This window comes from Onychomys torridus, chromosome 18 (assembly GCF_903995425.1).
Source record: "Onychomys torridus chromosome 18, mOncTor1.1, whole genome shotgun sequence".
NCBI lineage: Eukaryota > Metazoa > Chordata > Mammalia > Rodentia > Cricetidae > Onychomys > Onychomys torridus.
Window position 1 is genome coordinate 14,752,078 of NC_050460.1, and position 24,357 is coordinate 14,776,434.

Below are 24,357 nucleotides of genomic sequence, written 5' to 3' on the forward strand. Positions count from 1 at the left end.
TGAATGAGGACCAAATGGGGTCTAATATCCCACACTCCTGACTAGCTTCTCCCTAGAAAGCCAAAGCAGGTCACCCCCTTAGTAAACTGATTCGGGGCAACGATCTTCTGCATTTTTCTTTTTCTAATCCCTTTCCCTCCCTTCCTTTTCCTCATGATTCCCTTTTCTGGAAAAGTAACTTAAGCTTACCTACAAATAAAGCAAGAAAATGCATGCTCAAGAAAAAAAAAAAAAAAAAAAACAACCAGCTGTGAAGAACAAAACAGAGGGGTCACACAACTGTCAAGAGAACTTGCTGCTCTTGCAGAGGACCTGGGTTCATTTCCCCGCACCCACATCAGTCAGCTCACCAGTTCCAGTGCATCTGACACCCTAGCCTGCCCCCCCACACACACACTTTGTAGGAAATCTTAAAGGAGAGAGAGAGAGAGAGAGAGAGAGAGAACAGTTTTGAATTCAAATTTGGCAATGAACCTTGAAAACCGCCCTCAGAGGTCAGAGGTCTTGTAACATATGAAGGTAGCCTTACATCCCAAGTTCATATGCCTCTCATTTTAGCAGGTTGGGCTCTGTCTGGAAATTTTTGAAGCAAGTTAGCAATTGAGCATCAGGAAATTATGACCAGTGATGCTCACATTTGAGTATCCAAGTCTATTTTAGCCAGAGAGAGCTGTCTGAAGTTATAGAGAATTGAGTACGCTGCTTCTGCAGGAGTATGAGGGGCTCAAGAGGCTCTGTAGAACTTGAAGATACCCCATCTACAGGAACTCACTCCATCATGGTAAAATTGTGTAGTGATGTTCTGAATGGTTACCCTTGCCCTGCACCCTAACAGTAATGGTGAAGCAACCACCATAATGATAATAGTAGCCATATTTAATGCAGGTAACTAGCTAGCACGGGGTCTTACACTGTGTTTGCCTACATGTGCTGACAGTGCAGATTGAAGTATGGTCTACAGATTTGACTGTATTGTCACCTACATAGAAATTTCTGGTGATGGGCAGGTGATTTTTAATGTCTATGGGGATTGGTGCCTTTAGTTGGTAGATGGATGAGGGAAGGAAGAAGGTAATTTGCAAACATTTTAGAAAAGAAAAGCATGCATCAAGAGTTTCAATCCATTCTGTACATGTGCACAGTCACATGTAACTGTGTACCAATAACAACTACTTTTCTGAGGTTAACTCTTAGATGTGGGGAGATTAATAAACTGGTGTGTTTCTTGATGCAATAATGTCAAAATTAACACTGTAGAGGAAGCCTATGTTGTAGAAGGTGCTAATTTTGCCTAGGATTACAATGGTACACACAAATTCATTTTCTATGTGATATGCAAAATCCTAATTAGTTCTTGGAAGTCTATCTTTTGAGTAGCCTAATGTGATGTAAATGGAAAGGAGACACAGCTGTTGCCATGTATCTCTTGATACTACCTGCCCTTCACAGAATTCTATTCTTTCACTATTACTAACATATACATTTTTCACTTCCAAGGTGGCACCTGTGTGGTCAACCCCACAGACTTGTTTTGCTCAGTTCCTGGTCGTTTGTCCCTTCTCAGTTCTACTTCCAAATACAAGGTGACCATTGCTGAGGTAAAGAGGCGTCTCTCACCACCTGAGTGCCTCAATGCTTCGCTCCTGGGAGGCATTCTGAGAAGGTAAGATGAAGCTGTTTAGACACCTTGTTTCGGGTAACTGAACTGATACCACTCTCGAGCCTTATGTATTTTTATCCTCCACCCACTGTGGTGGCATCATCCCCATGAGATCAAGTTGTCTCATAATTTCTTCCAGGTATTAACTAACCAAACTTAATTGTCATTTACTTCTTCACAGAGCAAAATCCAAGAATGGTGGCCGCTGCCTAAGAGAGAAACTAGATAGGCTTGGCCTAAACCTGCCAGCTGGAAGACGGAAAGCAGCCAATGTCACCCTTCTCACTTCCTTAGTTGAAGGTATGACTTTCATGTTCTTGAAGAAATAATGAAACACTGGTCTCAGTGGTATTCCAAGCCTTGGTTAATTTTACTGCCTTACTGCAGATTTGTTAAGGGTGATCATTAACAATAATAGGAAAACTTCCTAATTAATTTTGACAATGATTAACTTTGCCTTAATGGAAAGTATAGCTAATGTGTGGGATATCAGTTGACTTACTATGCTTGGCAATCATAGGGAAGGTGGAAGAAGGCAATGGAAGATGTGTGATACTTCACCAAGTATTCCTCAGATAACAGCAGCTAGGCCATGGTCTTCTCACTGCCTTATTATCTTAGAGTTTGAATAAATCTAGTTTAATCCATTGTAACTCAGTACAATCTCCATAGGATAAACAACCTTGTGAGGTTCATAATTTACTGGGCTTGAAAGCACATTGCATTAAACATCATGTACATTTTGACAGGGTCTAACTATGTAACTCTAACAGGCCTATGACTTACAGAGATCTGTCTGCCTCTGACTCAAATGCTGGGATTAAAGGTGTAGGCCCCATACCCACAAAGTTTATAGACATTATTTTTTTTTTTAATTGTAAATGATCGGCCAATAGCTCAGGCTTGTTACTAGCTAATCCTTACACTTAAATTAACCCCCAATTCCTACCTATGTTTAGCCATGTGGCTTGGTTACCTTTTCTCTGATCTTGCTTCCTGTGCATCTGCCAGCAACTCTGACTCTGCCCTTCCTCTTCCCAGAATTCTCCTGGACTTGTAGACATTTTAAAAACATATTTAGGGCTTGTAGACATTCTTAAAGCACATTTAAGTTCATGCTTCTGTGAAGGGGTAAACTGAGTCAGGGAGAAATTGATGTTAAGAAGTAGTATATAGAGGGAGGTGGAAATGTACTGCGAAGTACTTTTTCTCTCATGTTTTTCCTTTGTTTCTTCTGAAAGGAATAAACTACATGTTTTCATACAATTCTTTGCTTAGGAGCAGCTCCACTGAGTTCCAGGTTTTGTGGGATTTTGAATGCCAGAGGAAAGCTCTTTAAAAATCCATAATACCATTTTAAATATAAATGGTGAATGGCTTTCTTTCCTTGCCAAGTGTTTTAAGAACACACTTGTGAGACTTGTGTTGCATCAGTTTGCTTGTGTATATGATGCTATGGAGAGTGAGAAGCATAAGTTATCACATTGACCTTTCTCATATTATAAATGTGTGGCATGTATTTGAGTAACATTAAGAATTTCTATGATCTAAGCCAGACACGGTTCACATGATAGTAACCTAGCTTGGAGGAGTGGCAGAAGGCTAGCCTGGGCTACATAGTAAATTCCAGAATGCCTTTGGCTTCTGAATGAAATGCTGTTAACAACAACAAGCCAAACAAAACTAAACAAACCGTGGGGGACCAGTCCCTACCCTTTTCCCAGGGTACTCCTGAGGAGAAAGGGATAAGAGATATTAGGTAGAAGGACAGAGGGGAGAGAGACAGACAGAAACACAGGACAGCCTCGGGAGGGTCTGGGTCATTATCCACCAGCCCCTTCTGTCTCTGCTAAAGGGCTTTTTAAAGGAATGCCAGGGGGCAGGGCAGAAGACCTCCTTTGCTAGATCAAAGCATACCACACATCCAAGTGCAGACCCTTCCCAACACCCGGTAACCATGCATGAAGGTGGACAAGCAATTGCCTTATGCAGCTCTGCTGGATAAAGCAAGCTCAGATCTCACTGGGAAACCTTTGTAGGCCTTCACAACAAACAAAAAACTGAGAGCGAAATATTTTGACCATATTCTCAAAGTTTGTCTTGAAAAAAAAGATAGCTTTGTTAATTCTGTTATCAATAGTTGTCTGTTTTTATTTGATTTGTTGGTTTTGGTTTGGTTTGGCCGAGTATTTTAAGACAAGGTCTCACTGTATTGGAAAGATCAGTCCAAAACTCACATCATTCTTCCTACCTCAACCTCCTGAGCAATAGAATTGTAGGTACCCATCAGTAAACCCAGCTTCATAGTAGTTATCTTTGCTCCATGCCCCAATAGTAGCAGCAACTACAACAATCAGACCTTTGGCAGCAAACATTTAAATTTAATCAAAGTTACTCTTAGAGGTTGGTCATTGCCAACCATAAGTCTGAACTCTAAAGTGACCCAAATTCTAGACTTTTTGAATTCTAACATGATACTTCAAAGTTTGGCATTTTGAATTATTTTGTGTTTAGGATTTCATGTTGGAAATATTCAAGTAGTAATTTTGTGCAAATATTTTTAAATCTGAAAAAGAACTTCTGAAATTCAAAACACTGTGGACCTGAGCATTGTGGGTAAAGGATAATTGGCCTGTACTATGTCCTGAATCTTACTTTGTGTTTGTTGCTGCTGGGAACTGAGAAATTAATAAATAAGAGATATCTTATTTATTGTCCACATATATGTACTGGTGGGGGCAGAGCAAGGTTACAAGAATGTAACTAATTATTGACTAAAAAGGAGATAGCTTCCTGCTCATTTTAAATAAAAATATTTTTTCATTATTGTATTTTTAAAGGGGAAAACAAGTAGATGTAAAGCAGAGATTTGAGATGCACATAAATGGTAGACTATGAGTAATTCATGCCCCTCCCAGAAATTCTAAAGCTATTTTCTTAACTATCTAAAAATTGCCTACTAGCTTTCTTTTTTAATTTTAAGGTTTATTTATTTTTAATTACTGTGTACAACTGTCTTTCCTAAGTGTATATTTATGTAGCATGTGTGTGCTTAGTACCTGGTGAGATTTTAAAAGGGCATTGAATGCTCTGGGACTGGAGCTACAGACATATGTGGGTCACCGTTGTGAGTTCTAAGAATCAAGCCTGAGTTCTCTAGAAGAAGAGCCAGTTCTCTTAACTGTTGATCCATCTCTTCAACACCCACACCCCCAAATCCCCACCCCACACCCTACCCCGTCAGCTTTCTTTTCAATCTACAGTCTTGTGGATAAGATTATGCTGTTTCTTCACCATTGTTTACTCACTTCTTTTCTTTATATCCTGGATTTTCTACATTATCCGTGCATGATAATGACCAGGAACTAACCACTTGGGTTCTTTAAATATCTCTTAGATAATGCTTGAGGCCAGGCAGTGGTGGTGCAGGCCTTTAATCCCAGCACTTGGGAGGCAGAGGCAGGCAGATCTCTGTGTGTTCGAGGCCAGCCTGGTCCACAAAGTGAGTTCCAGGAAAGGCACAAAGCTACACAGAGAAACCCTGTCTTGAAAAACAAAAATGAACAAACAACAACAACAACAAAAAACACACCAAATAAACAAACAAAAAATGATAATGCTTGAAACTCTCACAACTAACAACCAAGATGAAATTAGTAGTTTTTCAAACACCTATGTGACCTAGTACATGAGTGAGGGTCAGTCATCCCTCATAGTTTGGTATAATATTTGACCACAAAAGAGGCAAGATCTTGTTCCCATTTCACCCATCCCTTTCTATCTATGTAGATTTAAATACACAACCAAGGATTAAGCACATCTTCTAATATCCCGTGAGTTTGTTGTCTTCATTTCTCCTTCTTATTCATACTGCTATAAATTTTCTTCTGTCTAAGTATCTAGAGCAAAAAAGAGATGTCAGCCTCTAGATTATATAATGGTCTAAAGTTTCTTAGCTTTAGCTTCCTGAAGAGACACTGAAAATAATTTCAGTCTTCTTTCTCTAGAAAACATTCAAAGTACTCAGCCATGATGTTTCTGTTGTAGTTTTGACATTTTTGCTCTGTGTTTATTAGTTATGGGCTGTTGACTTTAGAAGCTTTGCCCCCTGCAGCTTACCCTAGAACAACTCTGAAGAGTTAGTTGTTCAAAACTATAGGAGGCAGCAGTGATGTAGTTGCTGCTGTCCATCACCTCCTTTCTTACCTGCAGTTTCCTGCAGTCATTTGCATTTAGAGTGGGACGGAAGTTCTGTTCACCAGAGCGGAATGCCTTATGGATCAGTCTTGCTGCTTTGGGGAACCTCAGGTAGCATTGTCAGGAAACTTCCAGGGTTCCAAAATGCCGCTCGTTTAAGTTGTTTGGTATAAACGCCTAGACTAGCAGTTTTGAGGGGGGCCAAGTTCTCATATTTACCTTTCCCTCTCCCTCCTCCTCTTCATCTTTCTAAACTGTGTCTTATCTCAACAGTGTGGAGCAACAGCAAAAGAAATGTTTAATTTCCAAAGACTGTATACAACTTCTCTTCTGTCTTTGTTAGTTGGAACCGCTTATTACCGTTACTGTCTTCTTCAGTTTCAAATATGTAAATTTCCAGACCATTCTGTTTCCTACCTCATGGGAACTAGTGTACTACCTGCCAAATCTGTTAATCCTTAGGGCTCACTCCTTGACCTTCTAAGAATAATATCATTTTTAAAACTGGTATTGGAATGGTTGGTTAGCCTGTCTCTGCTCCATTTTCCTCATTTATATACAAAGATCATAGTATCAACGCTAACTAGGGGAAGGCTAGTTGTTACCTCTGATATTCCCCCCTCCTTTCTTCAGCAACTTAACACAATGGCAGCTTGCTTTTTCTTGGCCAGTCAGACACATTCCTCATTAGTAGTAGTCTTTCTTTCTATTATAGTCTCACCAGGGACCAAGAACCCAGAGTTTTGTCTGTAATTGCACATGTCTCTAAGTCCCAGGAATCTTTTTTATATTGTCCAAAGAAAGTAAGGCACTGGAACCTATCATCATACCCCTTCTGCTATTAACTACACGAAAATCCATCACTTGGTCGAACATGAGTGTAGGGTGAGCTTAAGCCGTGCTACAAAATGCTCGCTCTCTCTCTCTCTCTCTCTCTCTCTCTCTCTCTCTCTCTCTCTCTCTGAGCAGAGACTTGTCTGCAGTAACTTAACAATGAAGAAAAGACCAGAGGGACCAAGGGTTGGTAACATGGCTCAGCAGGTAGAGATGCCTGCCACCAAGACCCATGACCTCACTTGCAGAGGTATACTGTGGCACATACAATCACCCTCCCTCAGAAAGCAAAACATTTTAAATGTAATAATTTTTTTTTACTAAAAACATATTCTCAAAAGGATGTTTTGATAATCTAACACCCTGTATACACAACACCATATTATATGACTTTTGTATAATTAGTGACATTAACATCAATTAAATACTTGGTGGCACAGAAGCACCTTAAAGTTGATTATTACACTCTAGTTTCCTTTCATCTAAGCCTCAAAAAGAGTCGAGAATGTGGCTTCTGCGGGCGAATAGCCTGTTTGAACTCAAGTCTATCTATTGCTTACTACAGGGAGGCACATCAGTTACTGTGAGTGTCCTTATCTACGAAGCAACATCTTATTCATGAGGTTGGGGTGAAGATTCAACACAATATGGGCAAACCCCCTGAGCATGATAAGCAGCCCAAAGGCAGTGCTCAGTATGTCTTAGTAATCACTATTCTCAAACAAGAAAACTAAATCAAGAAGATTAATGGTTCTGTATAGGATTATACAGTTGGAGACCACAGGGAGAAGAGTCCAGTTCTTCGGCTTTGCAAACTCTTAAGTCTGTTTTCCATTTTGATTTGTTTTTGTTTCATGGTGAGCAGCCACAAACTTGATTCTTAACTTGAATGAAAGAATCGAGGCTGCAGGCTCTTTCTACCTTGCAGAGTGCCCCTGCCATCCCTGTGAACTCTAAGCAGGCATTTCCACCTCTCTTACACCCATGACCAACTATAATGTTGTAAAATCTGTCTGTGTAAGTCTTCTGCCACTTAATTCCCCCAAGTTATTTTAATTTGTAGTAATTAATATTATTCTTAAAAAATTACTGACAAAGTTTACAAAGCTCTTCCACTCAAAACACAATAGACTCTCATCTTTAAAATAAGTGAAAAAGTGTGTGTGGGTGCATGTGTATGTGTGTGTGTGTGTGTGTGTGTGTGTGTGTGTGTGTGTGTGCCCCGAGTTCAGAGAATAACTCCATGTTGGTCCTCATTTTCCACCTTGTTTGTGTCCTGGTTGAGGAACTCCCAGCTATTCTGCTGTCTCCACTTCCCACCTTGCCATAGGAGTAGCAGCAAAGCGCTGCACTATCTGCCTTTATTTTCAACTGGATATCCAAAGTCAGGCCTTTCCTCTTGCACAGCAATCCCTTTACCAGCTAAGGCATTGCACCAACCTAATAGAAGTAATCTTTTCATTGATATTTGGTCTACAGGAAACTGACACATCAGAAAATGCTTTCCCATAGGTGAGAGAGCTCACAAGTGGAGTTTCTAAGCGTTGTAGTCTATCATTTATTTTTAACCTTATAGGGAACTATTGTCCACTCCTTGTGACTTTAGGAAAGGAAACCAAACCAAACCAAACCAAACCAAAGATCCTTAGAATCTTTATTCCTGTGTATTAACCATACCATTTGCTCTATCATGTATCTAGGGAGTTTAGAAGTTGCCTTTACACAGGCATGAGCAACAAGGGCTTATTTTGATAAACAAGGCTAAAAGGGTAGCCTGGAATGATCATGGCATGTGCATATGTCTAAATGGGTCACCACCCTCCAAACAGCTCCTTCACAGCCCTTTCAGACAGCACATCCCCCATTAGTCATATCCTGTGATGAAGGTGGTCACCCACATTCTAAAACGGCGTGTGATATGAAAAGTGAGGCTGTGATAGCGCTGACTGGCATTCCCTTTAGTTATACAACCTCCAGGAAGAACAGCAAGTGGGGGACCCAAGTTTTCCCTTTTGCATACAAAGAGTCTGAAACTGCCATGTCTTTGGGGGCATAGTTTTGCATTTCAAAGTTAATGGTAGAATTGACCTCAATATATCTAAGTATAACAGAACTTATGGAAGTCACTCATTCTAAGGCCTCTTCTGGCTTTTTTTTTTTTTTCAGGCCAATGAGAATTACAGATAAATTTCCTCTTAGCACAAAAGAGTTCCTAAGAAGGAGATTCTGTTTTGATAACTGGTAATTAAGTAACAATTAAATATCATTATGTAATATCTCAGGACTTTTTTTTTTTTCAGGAGTCAGTAATTGGTCTCAGCAAACCTGTCTGTCCTGTAGGATACCATGGACACAGGGGTACCACTTAGAGATAGATTATCATCTTAAGCGGTCTTCTTCCTTGATATTCCTCTGACTTTTCTTGCTTACTCCTCTTCAGTTTACCATTTTATACATTTTTTAGAGAGGGAAGGTACTTGTTTATAAAGGCAGAAAAAACGGGATGCTACACAATTTCATCTCTGCTTCAAAATGTGCTCCAGGGTCCATGTACTCCTCTTCCTACTTAAAGAGAATGCCAGTGTATGTGTGAGGCTGTTGACCTCAGGCTTTGGCCCATTGGCCATTACTCTGTCTTGTAATTAGCCGGGTTTACTGAAGAATACACATCTTTCCACTGATTTCTAGTTTCTTTCTTTACTCTTTTTAAAATTTTGCTTTTCAGAGATTGTGGCTCAGCTGATGCGCTGTTCAAAGATTTCATTTGAGTTTTTTTTCTATTCTTTAACATTTCTTGGAATTCATAGGCCTTTAATCAAATCATAAATTAAATTAAAGTAACAAAGTCTTAAAATTACCTTTTTTAATATACAAAAAATTCTTGAGTTCAAAACGAAATCTTTCTAAGAACAGGGCAGAGAATGATTTTGCTCCTTTATGAATATATTTTTTAAAAGACAACACATAAAAATGATATAAAATCCAAATATTGTGAAGGGATATACACTCTGTTTCCAAGATAGCTGGTTACTTTCACAAAAGATAGGCAACACAGCTTGTCTTTCTGCTTCATTCCAAGGATATATGTATGTATGTGTTTAATTTCATTTTTAGAAGAAATTATGGTATTCTATAAGATGATTTTTTACTTTATGATTTTATACTTTTTCTTAATGTTCATTCTTTTTATAATACGTATGAGTTTTTGGCTCCTTTTTTTTTTTTTTTTTTTTTTCAAGACAAGGTTTCTCTGTGTAGTTTTGGAGCCTGTCCTGTATCTCTCTCTATAGACCAGCCTGGCCTCCAACTCACAAAGATCTGCCTGGTTCTCCCCTGCTGGGATTAAAGGCGTGCGCCGCCGCTGCCGCCGCCGCCGCTTCCGCTGCCACCGCCGCTGCCGCCTCCTCCACCACCACCACCACCACCACCACCCAGCCAGAGTTGTTGGTTCTTTTAAACACTGAGTAAACACATTATAATTTATTTTTAATTCTTTCTTTTTTTTTTTTGAGCTTATAATATATTTGCATAATTTCCTCCTCCTCTTCAATCCATCCAAACCCACCCATATACTCCTTCTTGCTTCCTTTCAAATGCATGGTATCATTTTTCATTAATTGTTTTAACATACAAGTGACAGTATACAGATTATGCCAGTTGTACTTATGTATTATTGAGGAATACACACACACACACACACACATACACACACACACACACACACTGCAATTTAATGAGTCTTCTACTTAATATCTCTAAAGAAATTTCAGCTTTGGGCCATTAAATAGTGTTACAATGAATAGCCTCCTATTATAGATATATTTACACAGACAACCAAGAAGGTCTATGGTAAATTCTTAGGAACAATGTTTCAGACTCAAAGGATAGTGTATTTGCAATTTTAATAGACTATAGGCAAATTATTCTCAATCATTGTTATAAATATGTAGTTTAATCACAATATAGGTAAGACATTTGCGTGGTAGAGTCTAATTGCACTTGTACATAATTGATTTGTTCTAGTGTTTTTAATATTTGCTAATTTGATGGATTGGAGAAAATCTCTTAAAATCTAGATTCAACACATACTTAGTCATTTATCGGTTTTACTTTCTATATATTGACTTTGTATTCACAGAGTAACTTTTTGGAATTTTTAAATTAGAGCAAAGTTGATCATTGCAAACTCCTTATCACCCAGATTTCATTTGTTTACTGTTACAGGGATTTTTTGCTTGTTCAGATCTTTCATTAAAATTTATTGTCTCATAATTTCAGACATATATATGTATAATGTTCTTTAATCATAACCCCTTCCCCATTATTCTCTCTTATTCCTTTCTTCTTCTCAACATTTTCAGGCATTTGGCTTGCCTGTTGATGGACATTTCTCATGTAGTTTTTGAAATTTCAGTTTTGATTTTAGTACCTTAAAAGGGACCCTACAGTTTCAAAATCACAAAAGAATCACACAGGTTTTTCAATTACTTTGTGGTTTAACTTTTTATACTTTAATCTTTTATCCATCTGGAATTTGTTTTATTGTTGGATGTATGATATAGATCCAACTTTCTTCCTTTCCAGATGGCCACCCAGTTGGACTAACACCTTTTATTGATAATCCATCATTTCCCTCCTAACTTGAAAAATGAGCTACATCTCACTACACTCCTCAGTTTGAGTGTACTTTTTGAGTAGAACAATGTCTTTGTTTCCTTAATCATGCTATTTTTGTTCTTATTACCACATTTCCTTTCTTGTTTCTAGAACTTATATCAGCGAAATATGTCAGTGTTTTAAGAACATACAGCTAGACAGAACTCATACAGTTTACCAGTAACTCAGTGGCTCCTGCCTTCCCTCATGTAACCCACAGAATCCTTCTAGGGGAGATTATGTGTAGTCCATGTGCATAATGCTTTCTCCTCCTCTTAGGGGAGAGATTTTCAACCACAGCTGAATAGAACGACTTTAGGAGCTTTTTAAAAAAGCTCATTCCCTAATACCAGAGATTAACTGATATTGGTGAAATCCAGTGGATTTTTTTTTTAACAAAAAACATGAGCTAGAAGTACAGCAAGGGTTCAGAAATTATGCCTTTAAGTGTAGCTTGTTTTCTTAAACAGCTCTGCTGACATAATGGTAGGCTCTTGTTTACATGAGTTTGCAGTATAAAGTTAGTCTTTCTAGCAAGTGTCTTTTGTTTGGTTTTTCTGCTACATTTGTTGGAGTGCCTCACAAGACTGTTAAGATTAACCAATAAAATATTTAAGTGACTGGTTGTCACAGATCAGGTGTTCTGATGATTGTAGGGCATTGGAGGAAGTACAGAACTATTGCTTTGGCAAATAAAATGTGGATATTTTAAAATAATCATCCTTTACCTGGGAAATTGGCAGATTATGGAGACCTGTAGCTAGGTCAAAGATGCACTGAGCTGGTGCTGTCGACTGCATCCCTTCAGAATAAGCTTGAACACATAGCAGAAACGCTAACTTTGTGCTTCAGAGTTAAGATTTAATTGTCATTTCATATTATAAGAAAATGTATCACCTGCCCTTGCAGTGCAAACCCATGATCACAGCTACTCAAGAGACTGAGGCAGGAGGATTACAAATTTAGGACTTGTCTTGACTACAGAATGAATTCAAGGACAGCTTGGGCAAATTAGTAAGACCCTATCTCAAAAAAGGAAAAGCAGAAAGGGCTAGGGACAGAAAAGATAGATGGCTCAGTGTTAGAATACTTTCCTAGAGTGTCCAAGGTCTTAGGTTGAATCTCCAATACTGCAGAAGAGAGAAGGGGAAGGGAAAGAGAGAGGAGTTTATTAATGTAATATCTATGTTTAAAACTTGTCAATGCTAATAGGTACTCTTTGAAAGAGACTGCTCTTTCCCCATACATGAAAATAAGATCGAAATCACAGCTATGTGAGCAGTATTTAAAATATATGAGTCATTGTCTTTATTAGATGCTGCAATAGTAGATTAAGTGGGTAAGGGTTATCTAAAGAATTACATAGTTAAATTTTCATTTCCCATAGACTGTTGTTGAAAATTTAGTTATAGAAAGTACATTTTTTCCTAAAATACAATTTTATTGGTTGATTTATTTATTGATTGATTGATTTTTTGAGACAGGGTTTCTCTGTGTAGCTTTGCACCTTTCCTGGAACTCACTCTGTAGCCCAGGCTGGCCTTGAACTCACCGAGATCCGCCTGGCTCAGCCTCCCTGGTGGTGGGTTTAAAGGCATGCACCACCACCACCCGACAATACAATTATTTTAAAGAAAAAGCTCTCACAGCAATACCCAAGTTTGAAAACTCAGATGTATTAACTTCTAGTGTAAAAGTAAATATGGGCTCTGGAGAGATGGATGTACAATTAAGAGAACATACTCCTTTTCCAGAAAACAAGAGCTCAGTTCCCAGCACCCACATCAACATCTCAAAGCTGCCTGTAACTCCAGCTGCAGGAAATCACATGCCTCCTGGCCTCCTGTCACGCATAAACACATGGCACACACACACATACAAATGAATGAAAAAAATCTTTAAAAATAATAAATCCCGATCTCTTCCTTTTGAAACCCAAATTTCAGTACAATAGTCAACTGGCTTTTCATCAGAAAACACTTTGCCATTAACTTCCCACTTAAATGTTTTTCTAATATTTTCCCCCATAATTTTACTTTGCTTTGGTGTATGCAAAACTGAATCCCCAGATATCTGGCAAGCAAGTTGCATGCTGGAGTTCATCCCATGTTTTGGGATCCATTTGTCCCTGCTTTTTAAGAGCATCATTTGCTAAGCCGTCACCTGAAACACTAAATCATCTCTTTGTGGTCTCCCATTTTACAGATGGGGATGGGTTATCATTTGGCACACACACCCTAAAGCCTTTGCAGGCATTGATCTCATCAGTGTGGATGTCTCAATTGAGACATTCTTAATATGAGATGAAATGAATCTAGTTTTCAAAGTTAGGATGCTGATGCTTGTGCTCAAAGGGTAGATGCCCACATGACACAATAAACTGAAATAAGCAGAACGTTTAAACCTGCTCAGAACTATAGCATCTTGGGGAGGTGTCAGTGGCCATATATGAGACAGAGAGGGGGAAGGGTCTTGGTCCTTCCTAGGAGGCGCTTTCCACCACAGGTGACTGCCTATTGCTCGGACTCAGAAAAACACACAGTTTGGGGTTGTTTTGTTTTGTTTCACAAACCAATCAAAACTCACAGAGGCTTATCCTTACACTTTTCTGACCCTAAAGTTTGTTTTTCTTAAGCCTGTTGACACTCAAGCATCTGCTCTCAAGAACTCCCCTTAGTATGTCTCATTGTTTTAAAATAATGTGTGTTTTAATTGACGGATCCATTATCCATTCATTTTTAGACTCTCACACACAGAGCTCTTGAGCCGTGATACCCACTTTTTAACTACACATCAGAATGTCTTCACTTGCCACTTCTTTGATGTAGCATCACAGAACATCCCCTAACAATGTTACACTGCAAGCCACAGAAAGCAGTAAACAGAACTAAGGGAAAGAAGGATCTGGCCGTCAATGCAAATGTAAATAGCAGCTGTTCTCCTCAAACTGTTTTTAAAACCACCACACCATGAGAGCTTTGATTAAAAGAAGACAAACCATCAAGAACCAGGCTTTAGCACAAACTCAAGGGGCCTGCTGCCAATCTCCCGTTTTCACTATTTATCTATGTTAGTGATTCTCAACTTGTGGGTCATGACCCCTTTGGGGCGAACAACCTTTTCACAAGAGTTGCCTGAGACCATCAGAAAACACAGATGTTTATATTACAATTCATAACAGTAGCAAAATTATAGTTGTGAGGCAGCAATAAAAATAATTTTATGGTTGTGGGGTCACCACAACATGAGGAACTGTACTGAAGGGTTTCTGCGTTAGGAAGACCACTGAGCTATGTAATAGTCTCTGCTAAAATGTGACTTAAGTAGCTGGATTGGTGTGAATGACGGATTGTGCAGCTACTCTGCTATATGCACCTTGGCTTGCTATATAAAGCTGAAAGGTAACATGGTCCACACTGTCATTACGCTGGTTTGAAATGACCTTTACCTCTTTAAGAACTGCAAGTTTATCCTCTGGTCAGGTGCGATAACATTCATTATTTGATGGGTCCAACTTTCTGTCTTCCAGTGTGAAGTTTCACAAATGATTCATTTTGTCATTTTTCTAGTAAACATGAGCACTCTGCATGGCATGCTATGTCCTTTAAAAGAATCTTTATTTCATTTTCTTCAAAATATGCATGTATCTTTTTCCTGAATCAGTTAGAGTGATAAACTGTTGATAATAAACTTTTTTTTTGGTCTTTTGAGAGAGAGTTTCTCTGTGTAGTTTTGGTGCCTGTCCTGGATCTCACTCTGTAGACCAGGCTGGCTTTGAACTCACATAGATCCTCGTAGCTGTGCCTTCTGACTGCTGAGATTAAAGGCATGTGCCACCACTGCCTGGCAATAATCAGTATGTTTTAAATGCTGCTTGTTCATTACAGCATTACTCAAAATAAGGGCCCCCATCAAATCATGAGTATACAGAGATCCTTTATATTTACTCATAGAATATCTGTTTTAAATGCAGAGAAACTTGATCTTTCCACACAAGTCCTGGCATTGATTGTTGGTGGTTTGTGGGCATGCCTTAGTTGGCTAAATTACAAAGTGCTGTCTGTGCTAATAGGCTTGTTTCATTGAGACCTTTTCCCCCCATTGAGTTAGGCTCTTTGTAAATCTGAGAATAGGTAATCTCATATTGTGAGAAGGAGAGAAATGTTTGCAATATGCATGATTAGATGAGAAAATCACTGGTAATATTAGCACCTATCAATAATAAATAAAATGTAAATATACTTGCATCATCAAAGTTGCCTTTTTTTTTTTTTTTACATTTATTGATAATTGTTCACTTTGAAAATTCCAAGCAGGTTCTTAATTACATCTTCCAGACACAGCAGGTTGTTCTTTTCTGAATATTATATATATATTGTTCTTTCTTTTTATTATTTTAGCTTTAATTGTGTGTGTCTGTGTGTAGGGATGGGCATATGAGTACAGGTGCCTGAGGAGACCAGAAGAGGGTATAGGATCTCCTAGAGCTGAAGTTACAGGCAGTTGTGAACCACTCCATGTGTGTGCTGGGAAGCACATTTGCATCCTATGTGAGAGTAGTGTACATGCTCAACTGCTCAGCCATTTCCCGAGTGCTCCACCAGTTCATATTTAGCCAGTAGACACAAAGCAAATAAATGAGGGTAGAGGTGTATCTCACTGGTACACATACTTGCCTAGCATGCGCACAACCCCAACTTGGTGATACTTTCCCTGCCTTTCCCTCTCTCTCACCCAACATATATGCACATCACACCAACAAATCATGATTAAAGTGTCCTGAGTCTTGTTTCTTTTATTTAGCATACTTGGGAGGGAGAGTTTGAAAAGACTAAATATAGAACCTCAGTTAGTGATATACAAACTGATATTTTGGAAAAATGCTTGAAATGTACTATTTTCTCTGAAAATAACATGGATAGAGGTGCAGTATAACGAATAACTATGTGATAGAGCACATTTAATATATGAAGAATGGACATATGGGTTTCTATTGCAAAATTCTTTCAACTTTACTCTGTGTTTTCAAAAAATGTGTCTGAGAAAAATTTTTATTAAAATTTTTAGTTATAATAAATGTTAAGAGTAAGTTTTTGTGGGGACCTCTTCCTAAATATTAATTTCTCAGTGTTCTGTGATTCTCAACTGCCTTTTCATTTTTTTAGAGCTGTTAACTTTGTGAATATAAGTTTCCCAGACTGAGAGGCTTATTTTCAATAGAAAAACCATATTTTACTAATAGATGTCACCTAGCCTGTCTCTTCATATCTATAAATGCCTCTCCCTCATGATCTACCATGTGAACTGTCTTTTTTAATTTATTATATTTGTGTTTTAATTTTACACATCAGCCATGGGTTCCCCTGTCCTCCCCCATCCTGTCCCGCCCCCACCTTCCCCCCAGCCCCTCCCCTCCATTCCCATCTCCTCCAGGGCCAAGACTCCCCTGGGGATTCATTTAAACCTGGTGGATTCAGTACAGGCAGGTCCAGTTCCCTCCTTCCAGGCTGAGCAAAGTGTCCCTGTGTAAGCCCCAGGTTCCAAACAGCCAGCTCATGCACTAAGGACAGATCCTGGTGCCACAGACTGCATGCCTCCCAAACAGATCAAGCTATTCAATTGTCCCACTTATCCAGAGGGCCTGATCCAGTTGGGGGCTCCACAGCCTTTGGTTCATAATTCATGTGCTTCCATTAGTTTGGCTATTTGTCCCTGTGCTTTTCCAATCTTGGTCTCAACAATTCACACTCTTACAGTCCCTCCTCTTTCTCGACAATTGGACTCCTGGAGCTCCACCTGGGGCCTGGCTGAGGATCTCTGCATCCACTTCCATCAGTTATTGGACGAGAGTTCCAGCTTGACTGTTAGGGTGTTTGGCCATCTAGTCACCAACCTAGGTCAGATCAGGCTTTCTCTCAACCATTGAGAAGTCTACAGAGGATATATCATTGTGGATTTCTGGGGACCTCTCCAGTGAACTGTCTTTATGCACTCCTGGAGTTCATTCACCAACTAGTCTGTTGTTCTGTGAGCACACAGCAAGTTCAAGTCTGTAACTGCTTAGAGTGTTACATTGGACAGTTATTAAACACGGGTCACATGATATTGTCATTAAGCCTGATTTTTTTTTTCACTTCTCCATGGAAAAGTTTGATTAACTACATGGGTATTGGGTCACCCCCACCCCATGATTACCATCTTCTCTGAACCTCTGTAAAACATTTTAACAATCATTTGATATTTGTAATATCATATCTCCTATCCCTATAACACCAACGCACATGGGTAGGCTATATACAGTGCTTATAATGACTCTATGAAAACCATAAACTGCTATTGTAGTGTTTAATTCCTTCTTATTGTTATAACTGCTAGTGTTGCCATGACTGTCTCAATGTGTGTGTGTGTGTGTGTGTGTGTGTGTGTGTGTGTGTGTGTGCATGCATGCACACATGTGTGAATATATGCTAGATAGAGGTCAGAGGACAATCTTGTAAAATCTTTTCCTCCTTCCACCTTTATGTTGGCTCCAAGGATTGACCTCAGGGTTTGTGTGGCAAGAATTTTATCCACTGGGTCATCTTGCTACCCTCCCATCCCTGGTTTTTAGACAGGGTCTCATGTAACCCCACTGGCCCCAAACTTTCTCTGTAGCTGTTTGGTTTTGTGCTGAGCTGACAATCTATCCCAGGGCCACATACCCACTAGGGATGAATTCTATCAACTGAACTACATCCCCAACCCAGAGACAGCGGTATTTTGAGGCCCCCATTTGTCTTCCCTTTACACCTGATTAAGACTGCCTTGAACATGGGCTGGAAAAATGACTCAGTGGTTAAGAGCACTGGTTATTCTTCCAGAGGACCCAGGCTCAATTCTCAGCACGTACATGGCACAACCGTTTCTTAACTCCAGTCCTAGGGAATCCGATACATCACACAGACATGCATGCAGGCCAAACACCAATGCACATAAAAAAAAAAAATAAGATTGCCTTGAATAAAGTTGGCCCTTAGTACATATGTTGTAAAGTTTGATTTTATGTTTGTTTGCGGGCATGCACTTGCTCACATGGGCAGGTGTGTTGCTGGGCATCAACCTCATGCCTTGTGCATGGCAGGCCAGCAGTGCACTTGCTCATTTGGGCAGGTGTGTTGCTGGGCATCAAACCTCATGCCTTGCGCATGGCAGGCCAACAGTTTACCACTAAGCAAATCTCACTCTGAGAGTGGGATATTTAAATAAAGCTTGCCTGTCATATATGATTTTTGCTTAACTGATTTTTAAAAACACTGACCATTACACTCCAGATTGTTCTCCTCCAGTATATACTACTTTCTTGGTAAGATATTCTTACTCCATTTCTTAAAATTTTACTTGCACTCAAGATTTTGTGGACAGACAGAACCTGTTTATGATTTTGCTATGTTTTATAATGTTTCAGAGCTTTCTGGAAGGCCTGACATTGACAGTACTATACACATAATAAACTGTCTCTAACATTGTAGTGTGAAACTGATATTACTCTTTCATTTTGCCAAGTGTAACAATTTTTAACGTCTCTTGAGCCCATTGCTAGATATTTTGATCGGTGTCATGGAAAAGCCATCAGAAAGCCCCCTATAGATTACAGACATTGTGCTGAGTAGCAACAAAAAGTTATATCCAAGAAGCTTTTCCCTTGGTGCTTGTTGAGAAGAATCTTGGAAGTCATTCTTCTGTAATGTCAAGAGACATTCAAAGGAAAGAGTCAAAACTCTCAGTTTTCCACAGTTTTGCCTAGAAAGTTCTCTGTTACTTTGTTTCCATCAGCATTCATTAAAGATGATATTCCCTCTCATTCCCCCCCCCCCGACTCACCCCCCCGCATTGTTCAAATTGGATAGAAACAAAATGATGCATCTGAACACAGCTATGTGTGAGAGTTGGGAAAAAACTGTTCTAAGGTAGGATATCGATGAGACACTGACCTGTGCTTTCTGCCAACAGGTGAGGCTTTGCACTTGGCTCGGGATTTTGGCTATACATGTGAAACAGAGTTTCCAGCCAAGGCAGTAGGAGAACATCTCGCCAGACAACATATGGAACAGAAAGAACAGACAGCTCGAAAAAAGATGATCCTAGCGACCAAGTAAGTGCAGTGGAGATGCCTCTCTGGACCTTCATCTCCATTTTTCCTGTTTTCTTTGATTGAAGACAGTTTAGAAGTCATGAGTTCTCTAAAAACAGTGACTCACACTCCAACATCTAAATAGATTGATCAGGACTCTCTACCATTTGTACCAAGGCATCAAGGGTCATATGATTAGACATGGAAATTCTCACCAGAATATGCAGAAATTAGGCCAACCATATGGCTCAACAGTTAAAGATACTCACTGCCCAGGCTGACAAACCTGAGTTCAATCCCAAGGCCTCCCATTATGGAAGGAAGGAAAGAACAGACTCCTACAAGCTACTCTCTGCCTTCCACTTGTGTGTCATGGCATGTGTGTGCACAAATACACACACACACACACACACACACACACACAGGGAGAGAGAAAATGTGTGTGTGTGTGTGTGTGTGTGTGTGTGTGTGTGTGTGTGTGTAAGATATAATAAAAGTTTTAAATACACATCAACTACAATATTCTTTTGGTGAGATATCCAATCACTGGTTTTCATGTGCAGATTGATCTATATCATTCTTTGCTACTTTGATAAATAGTAGATTTCATTGTATTTAAGTATATATTTTTTTCAAGACAGGGTTTCTCTGTATAGCTTTGCACTTTTCCTGGATCTCTGTAGACCAGGCTAGCCTCCAACTCACAAAGATCTGCGTGCCTCTGCCTCCCGAGTGCTGGGATTAAAGGCGTGTGCCACTACTGTCCAGCTTAAGTATATTTTATAAAATACACAGTTACAGAAAAATAACATTGGTTAAGTGCAGGTACCCTCCTAAACCCTCTGTGTTTCTAGTGTTTGGTAGTTAACCAGATATTTTGGCATAATTTAGATAATTGTTTAGGCAGAAAGATAGAAACTAGACACATTTTGAACCAGACATGATTCTTGTTTGTTTGGTTGATAGAAAACACCGGAAAATCTCATCACTAACTTAGAAATAAATATGCTTCACACCTGATGTATGTTAAGCAAAGCCAGAACAGCTAGTGATCTGAACTGAATGCTGTGACTTTAATAGCAATCATCAGTAGAAATACCAAACTTTAAATCGAGAAATCAGCTAAAATTTCTTACCTCCTTAAGGACAATGACGTAAGTGATAAAGTTAGAGTGTTGTGAGTCACTGAAGATCATCTTTGTTGCATAATTCATAATTTGACATTTTGTTTTGAGACAAAGGAGTCTTTCATATCTAAGCTTCAGAAACGAAAATTTAAATAAGAATGAAAGTAGTCAGAATAATAATTCTGTAACTGTCCTATGGAGAGGGTGGTAATTGCCACTGAATCCTGCATGATTGTCATCTGTATTTAAGTACGTAAGCTGTCCTAGGTCAGCAAGTTAAGGGACAAGACAAAAAAAATCCACCTAGGAGCCTTGATGCTGATTCTGCTAGAGCACGGTGTTCTCTGCTGAATCACCTGCCAGGAGCTCAAGCTCTCCAAGCTTTCATTTTCCTTACTTATTCTCCAGTTCATTATAACTTGCAGTGTTGTTTGGATACAAATGAGGCTGGCTTGTAAAACTGTAAATTGGTTTATTCAATGATCCAAATAATCATCAGTGTTTATTGCTTAAAATTTATTTCAATCTGAGAGAAAACTAAGACTTGATATGAAGTCAGTCTAATCTTTGTGAGAAAGAAAAAGACTGTAATGATGGACTACTGCACAGGAATTCATATCATTGGTCAAAAAATTTAGGTATGAGGCTATATTTATGTTTTTAGCTAAAAATCTAAAACAAATGTGACAATGTTTCACTCTTATGTAACACAGAACCCTGGAGATGGTAGCACCACAAAATGCCATCAATAAATAAGTTGCGATCAACTATTGAAACCCAAGTAGTATCCTTAAACCTATCCAGTTTCACTTCAGAGAGAGGGGTTCCATAAAACTGCAGAAAGCAAATTCTCAGCAATACACTTGGTAAAAACTTACTGTCTCACTCTCCACAGAAAAAGGTCACAAGTGACTCCTTGCCAATGTCAATAAAATTTAGCCATCAAAGGACAAGAAACTGCACTAGAACTTCACCAGAAGCAAATTGTACTTTAGAATATTCTGCCACTTTAAATTTTTGTTGTCTTTTCTTTAATGTCTGTGTGTATGCGTGCATGCATGTGTGCGTGTGTGTGTACATGCTAGGGCATTCAAGTGGACATGAGAAGACACTTGCAAGGAGCTGGTTCTCATCCTCCTCTGTGTGGATCCAGGAAATAAAACTGAATTCTCTGTCCCAGTGGCAAGCAACTTTACCTACTAGCCAGCCCCCTTATCACTTTTTTATAAATATTTGTTGGTGCAACAAATTGTTTCAGAGCAGAGCTGTTACTACCTTCATGACCATTTGAGATGATTTAACCTTTCTGTGCTTACTCATGACGACAATCAAGGCCAAATCCCAGTGAAAAAAGACATACATGCAAAATAACTGTACCATCCCTTGAATATCAGATGTTCTTACCATATATAAAGAATGCTTTTCAGAAATTCCTTCATGCTTATTGATTTCTTTCTATAGCTGCCATGTTAATTCACTGTATTAGATATTTTTAAAAACATATTTTCTGGCCTGGGATGATGGCTCAGTGGATACAAATCACTTGTCCCACAAGCATCAGGACTTGAATTTGAATTCCCAGAAATTAAATAAAGCCAGAATATGATAGCATGGGCCTGTAATCCCAGGCTTCTATAGAGAGATAGGAGACAGAGACAGGATAATCTCAGGAGGATCAGGGGCCAGCTGGTCTGCCGTGTGCAGGGGCAAAACAACAGAGGTACTTTTGTAAAAATGTGGAAGGTGAAATCTGACATTGGGGTTGCCTCTGACCTCAACCCATGCACCATGGGACGTGCACACCCATACTCACATACTAAAATGCACACCTGTAATCCCAGCACTCGGGAGGCAGAGGCAGGCGGATCTTTGTGAGTTCGAGGCCAGCCTTGTCTACCGAGCGAGATCCAAGAAAGGTGCAAAGCTACACAGAGAAACCCTGTCTCAAAAAAAAAAAAAATGCACACACACACAACACAGAAAAAAATAAATGTTACATTTCTTTACAATTATGCCATTTGGACTTATGCATTACAAGGGCTTAACTGTTAGTCATGATACACAGAAACGTTTCTGATTAAACAAAGGCTAAAATTCCTAGTCATATAAGAAGAGCAGCAAAAAATTCTCTGCAAAATGCCAGCTGAAACTGGTGGGCTTATTTTGGAGCAAGAGATTATCTACTTCAAAATTGAGGCATGAAAGTGATCGAAAAGAATATTATATTGCAATATTGAGGAAAAGAATTTTCAGAAGTTGGTTTGAATTATGGCTTTGAATAATGTAAGCCTATAACTCTGGCTAAATTTGTCTATAGATGAGATGTACTAAAAAACAAATTGTAATATTTTTAAAGATGATTACTAATTATAATTCTCTTGTATGAATTTTTTTATATCCTGAGATTAATGTGTAAGGATTCACTTTAAGAATGAATGTGGAGTCAGTGGCTGGGAGCAGGTGTTTGCTGGAATTGTTTTTACAATCATCTTGTGGTCCTCAGGAGCAAAGTGAAACTGCTGACTGAGACATCCTCCTGGTCTCCTTTAAAGGGGGCGAGGTGGGGGCAGACTTTGATAGATAATGTCACACAAAACTAAATATCCATTTCAGGAGTTCCATTTTAGTCTTGTGCTTTTTGTTGTAGACAAATTTGTAAAGAATTCCAAGACCTCCTGAGCCAAGACAGATCACCCCTGGGCTCCTCCAGACCTACTCCCATTCTAGACCTGGACATCCAGAGGCACTTAACCCATTTCAGGTAAGGTGGGCTCTCCTATGTGTTCAGATTCTAAGTGGCTAATCCACACCCACAGGCTTCTGTACTGCTATCGCAGTTCTGGTTAGAGATACACTCATTTGTTAAAATAGAGACTTCTGCACTATTAGGAATGCTATAGCAAGATACTTTAGATTGGACAACATACAGATTATATAAATGTATAGTTCAGATTCCAGGGCTTGGAAGTCTGAGAGCGAGGTGTTGGGAGAGTCAGTATCCGGTGAGGGCTCTCTCTCTTCAGACCCTTTAACAGCTGTGCTGTGTGATGTAAGGGGCCAACAACCTTCCAGGAGACTCTTCTCAAGGGCAGGAATCCAATCTTCCATGACTTAAATATCTCCCTTAATATGCTCATCTTAGTATCTATCATATTGGGGTTTAGTTTCAATGTGTGAATTTGAGAAGAGAGAGACACACAAAGATATTCAGGCCACAGCAGTAACAGCCTGAATTTTAAAAAAAAAAAAGTTTTTGAAGCATTTTAGAACAGAATGTTTATTATCTTTTTGTATTTATGAAGAAACTATGGCTTCATGAAAGTGAATGTTATTAGATCAAGGCATACTAAGAAGTTTTACACCAGGATTCTGATGTTACTTATGTTGTTAGGGTAAGATGTGTTAAATGAACAGATGTGACTGAACTTAACTAAATATCATTGACTGAATTTTTAGGAGTATGTTAATAATTTGTATACACCTAGAAAATATAGATGGTTCTTAAACACAGGATCCTTAAATGCATTATTAAAGTCATATTTTAAGTTTCAATTTCTGAGATATTTTGGAAGTAAATGGAATATTTTTCTGGTAAATTTACTCTCTAAATGTAGTAAGAGAAAGAAAATGGTCACTGCTTAGATTTTTTTCCCATTTCAAAACTTTAGAATTATAAAAAACAGCATTTCTCATTCATACAAAATATTTCATCTTCTTTGAGTTATCGTTTGATGAAAAATATAAGCAATGTTAATGAAAGATTAATTCACAAT

The 24,357-nt window shown here is 38.9% G+C and overlaps 1 protein-coding gene across 3 annotated transcripts in view; it reads left to right on the forward strand.

Moving 5' to 3' along the window:
- The window catches only part of Tfap2d (transcription factor AP-2 delta), a 59,562-nt gene that overhangs the window by 14,209 nt on the left and 20,996 nt on the right, over positions 1-24,357 (forward strand). For all 3 annotated transcript variants that reach the window (XM_036168289.1, XM_036168290.1, XM_036168288.1), the window contains 4 exons: positions 1,498-1,663; positions 1,842-1,960; positions 19,337-19,478; positions 23,232-23,345. In XM_036168289.1, coding sequence (XP_036024182.1) covers positions 1,498-1,663; positions 1,842-1,960; positions 19,337-19,478; positions 23,232-23,345 — 541 coding nt within the window. The remainder of the gene's footprint in view (positions 1-1,497; positions 1,664-1,841; positions 1,961-19,336; positions 19,479-23,231; positions 23,346-24,357) is intronic.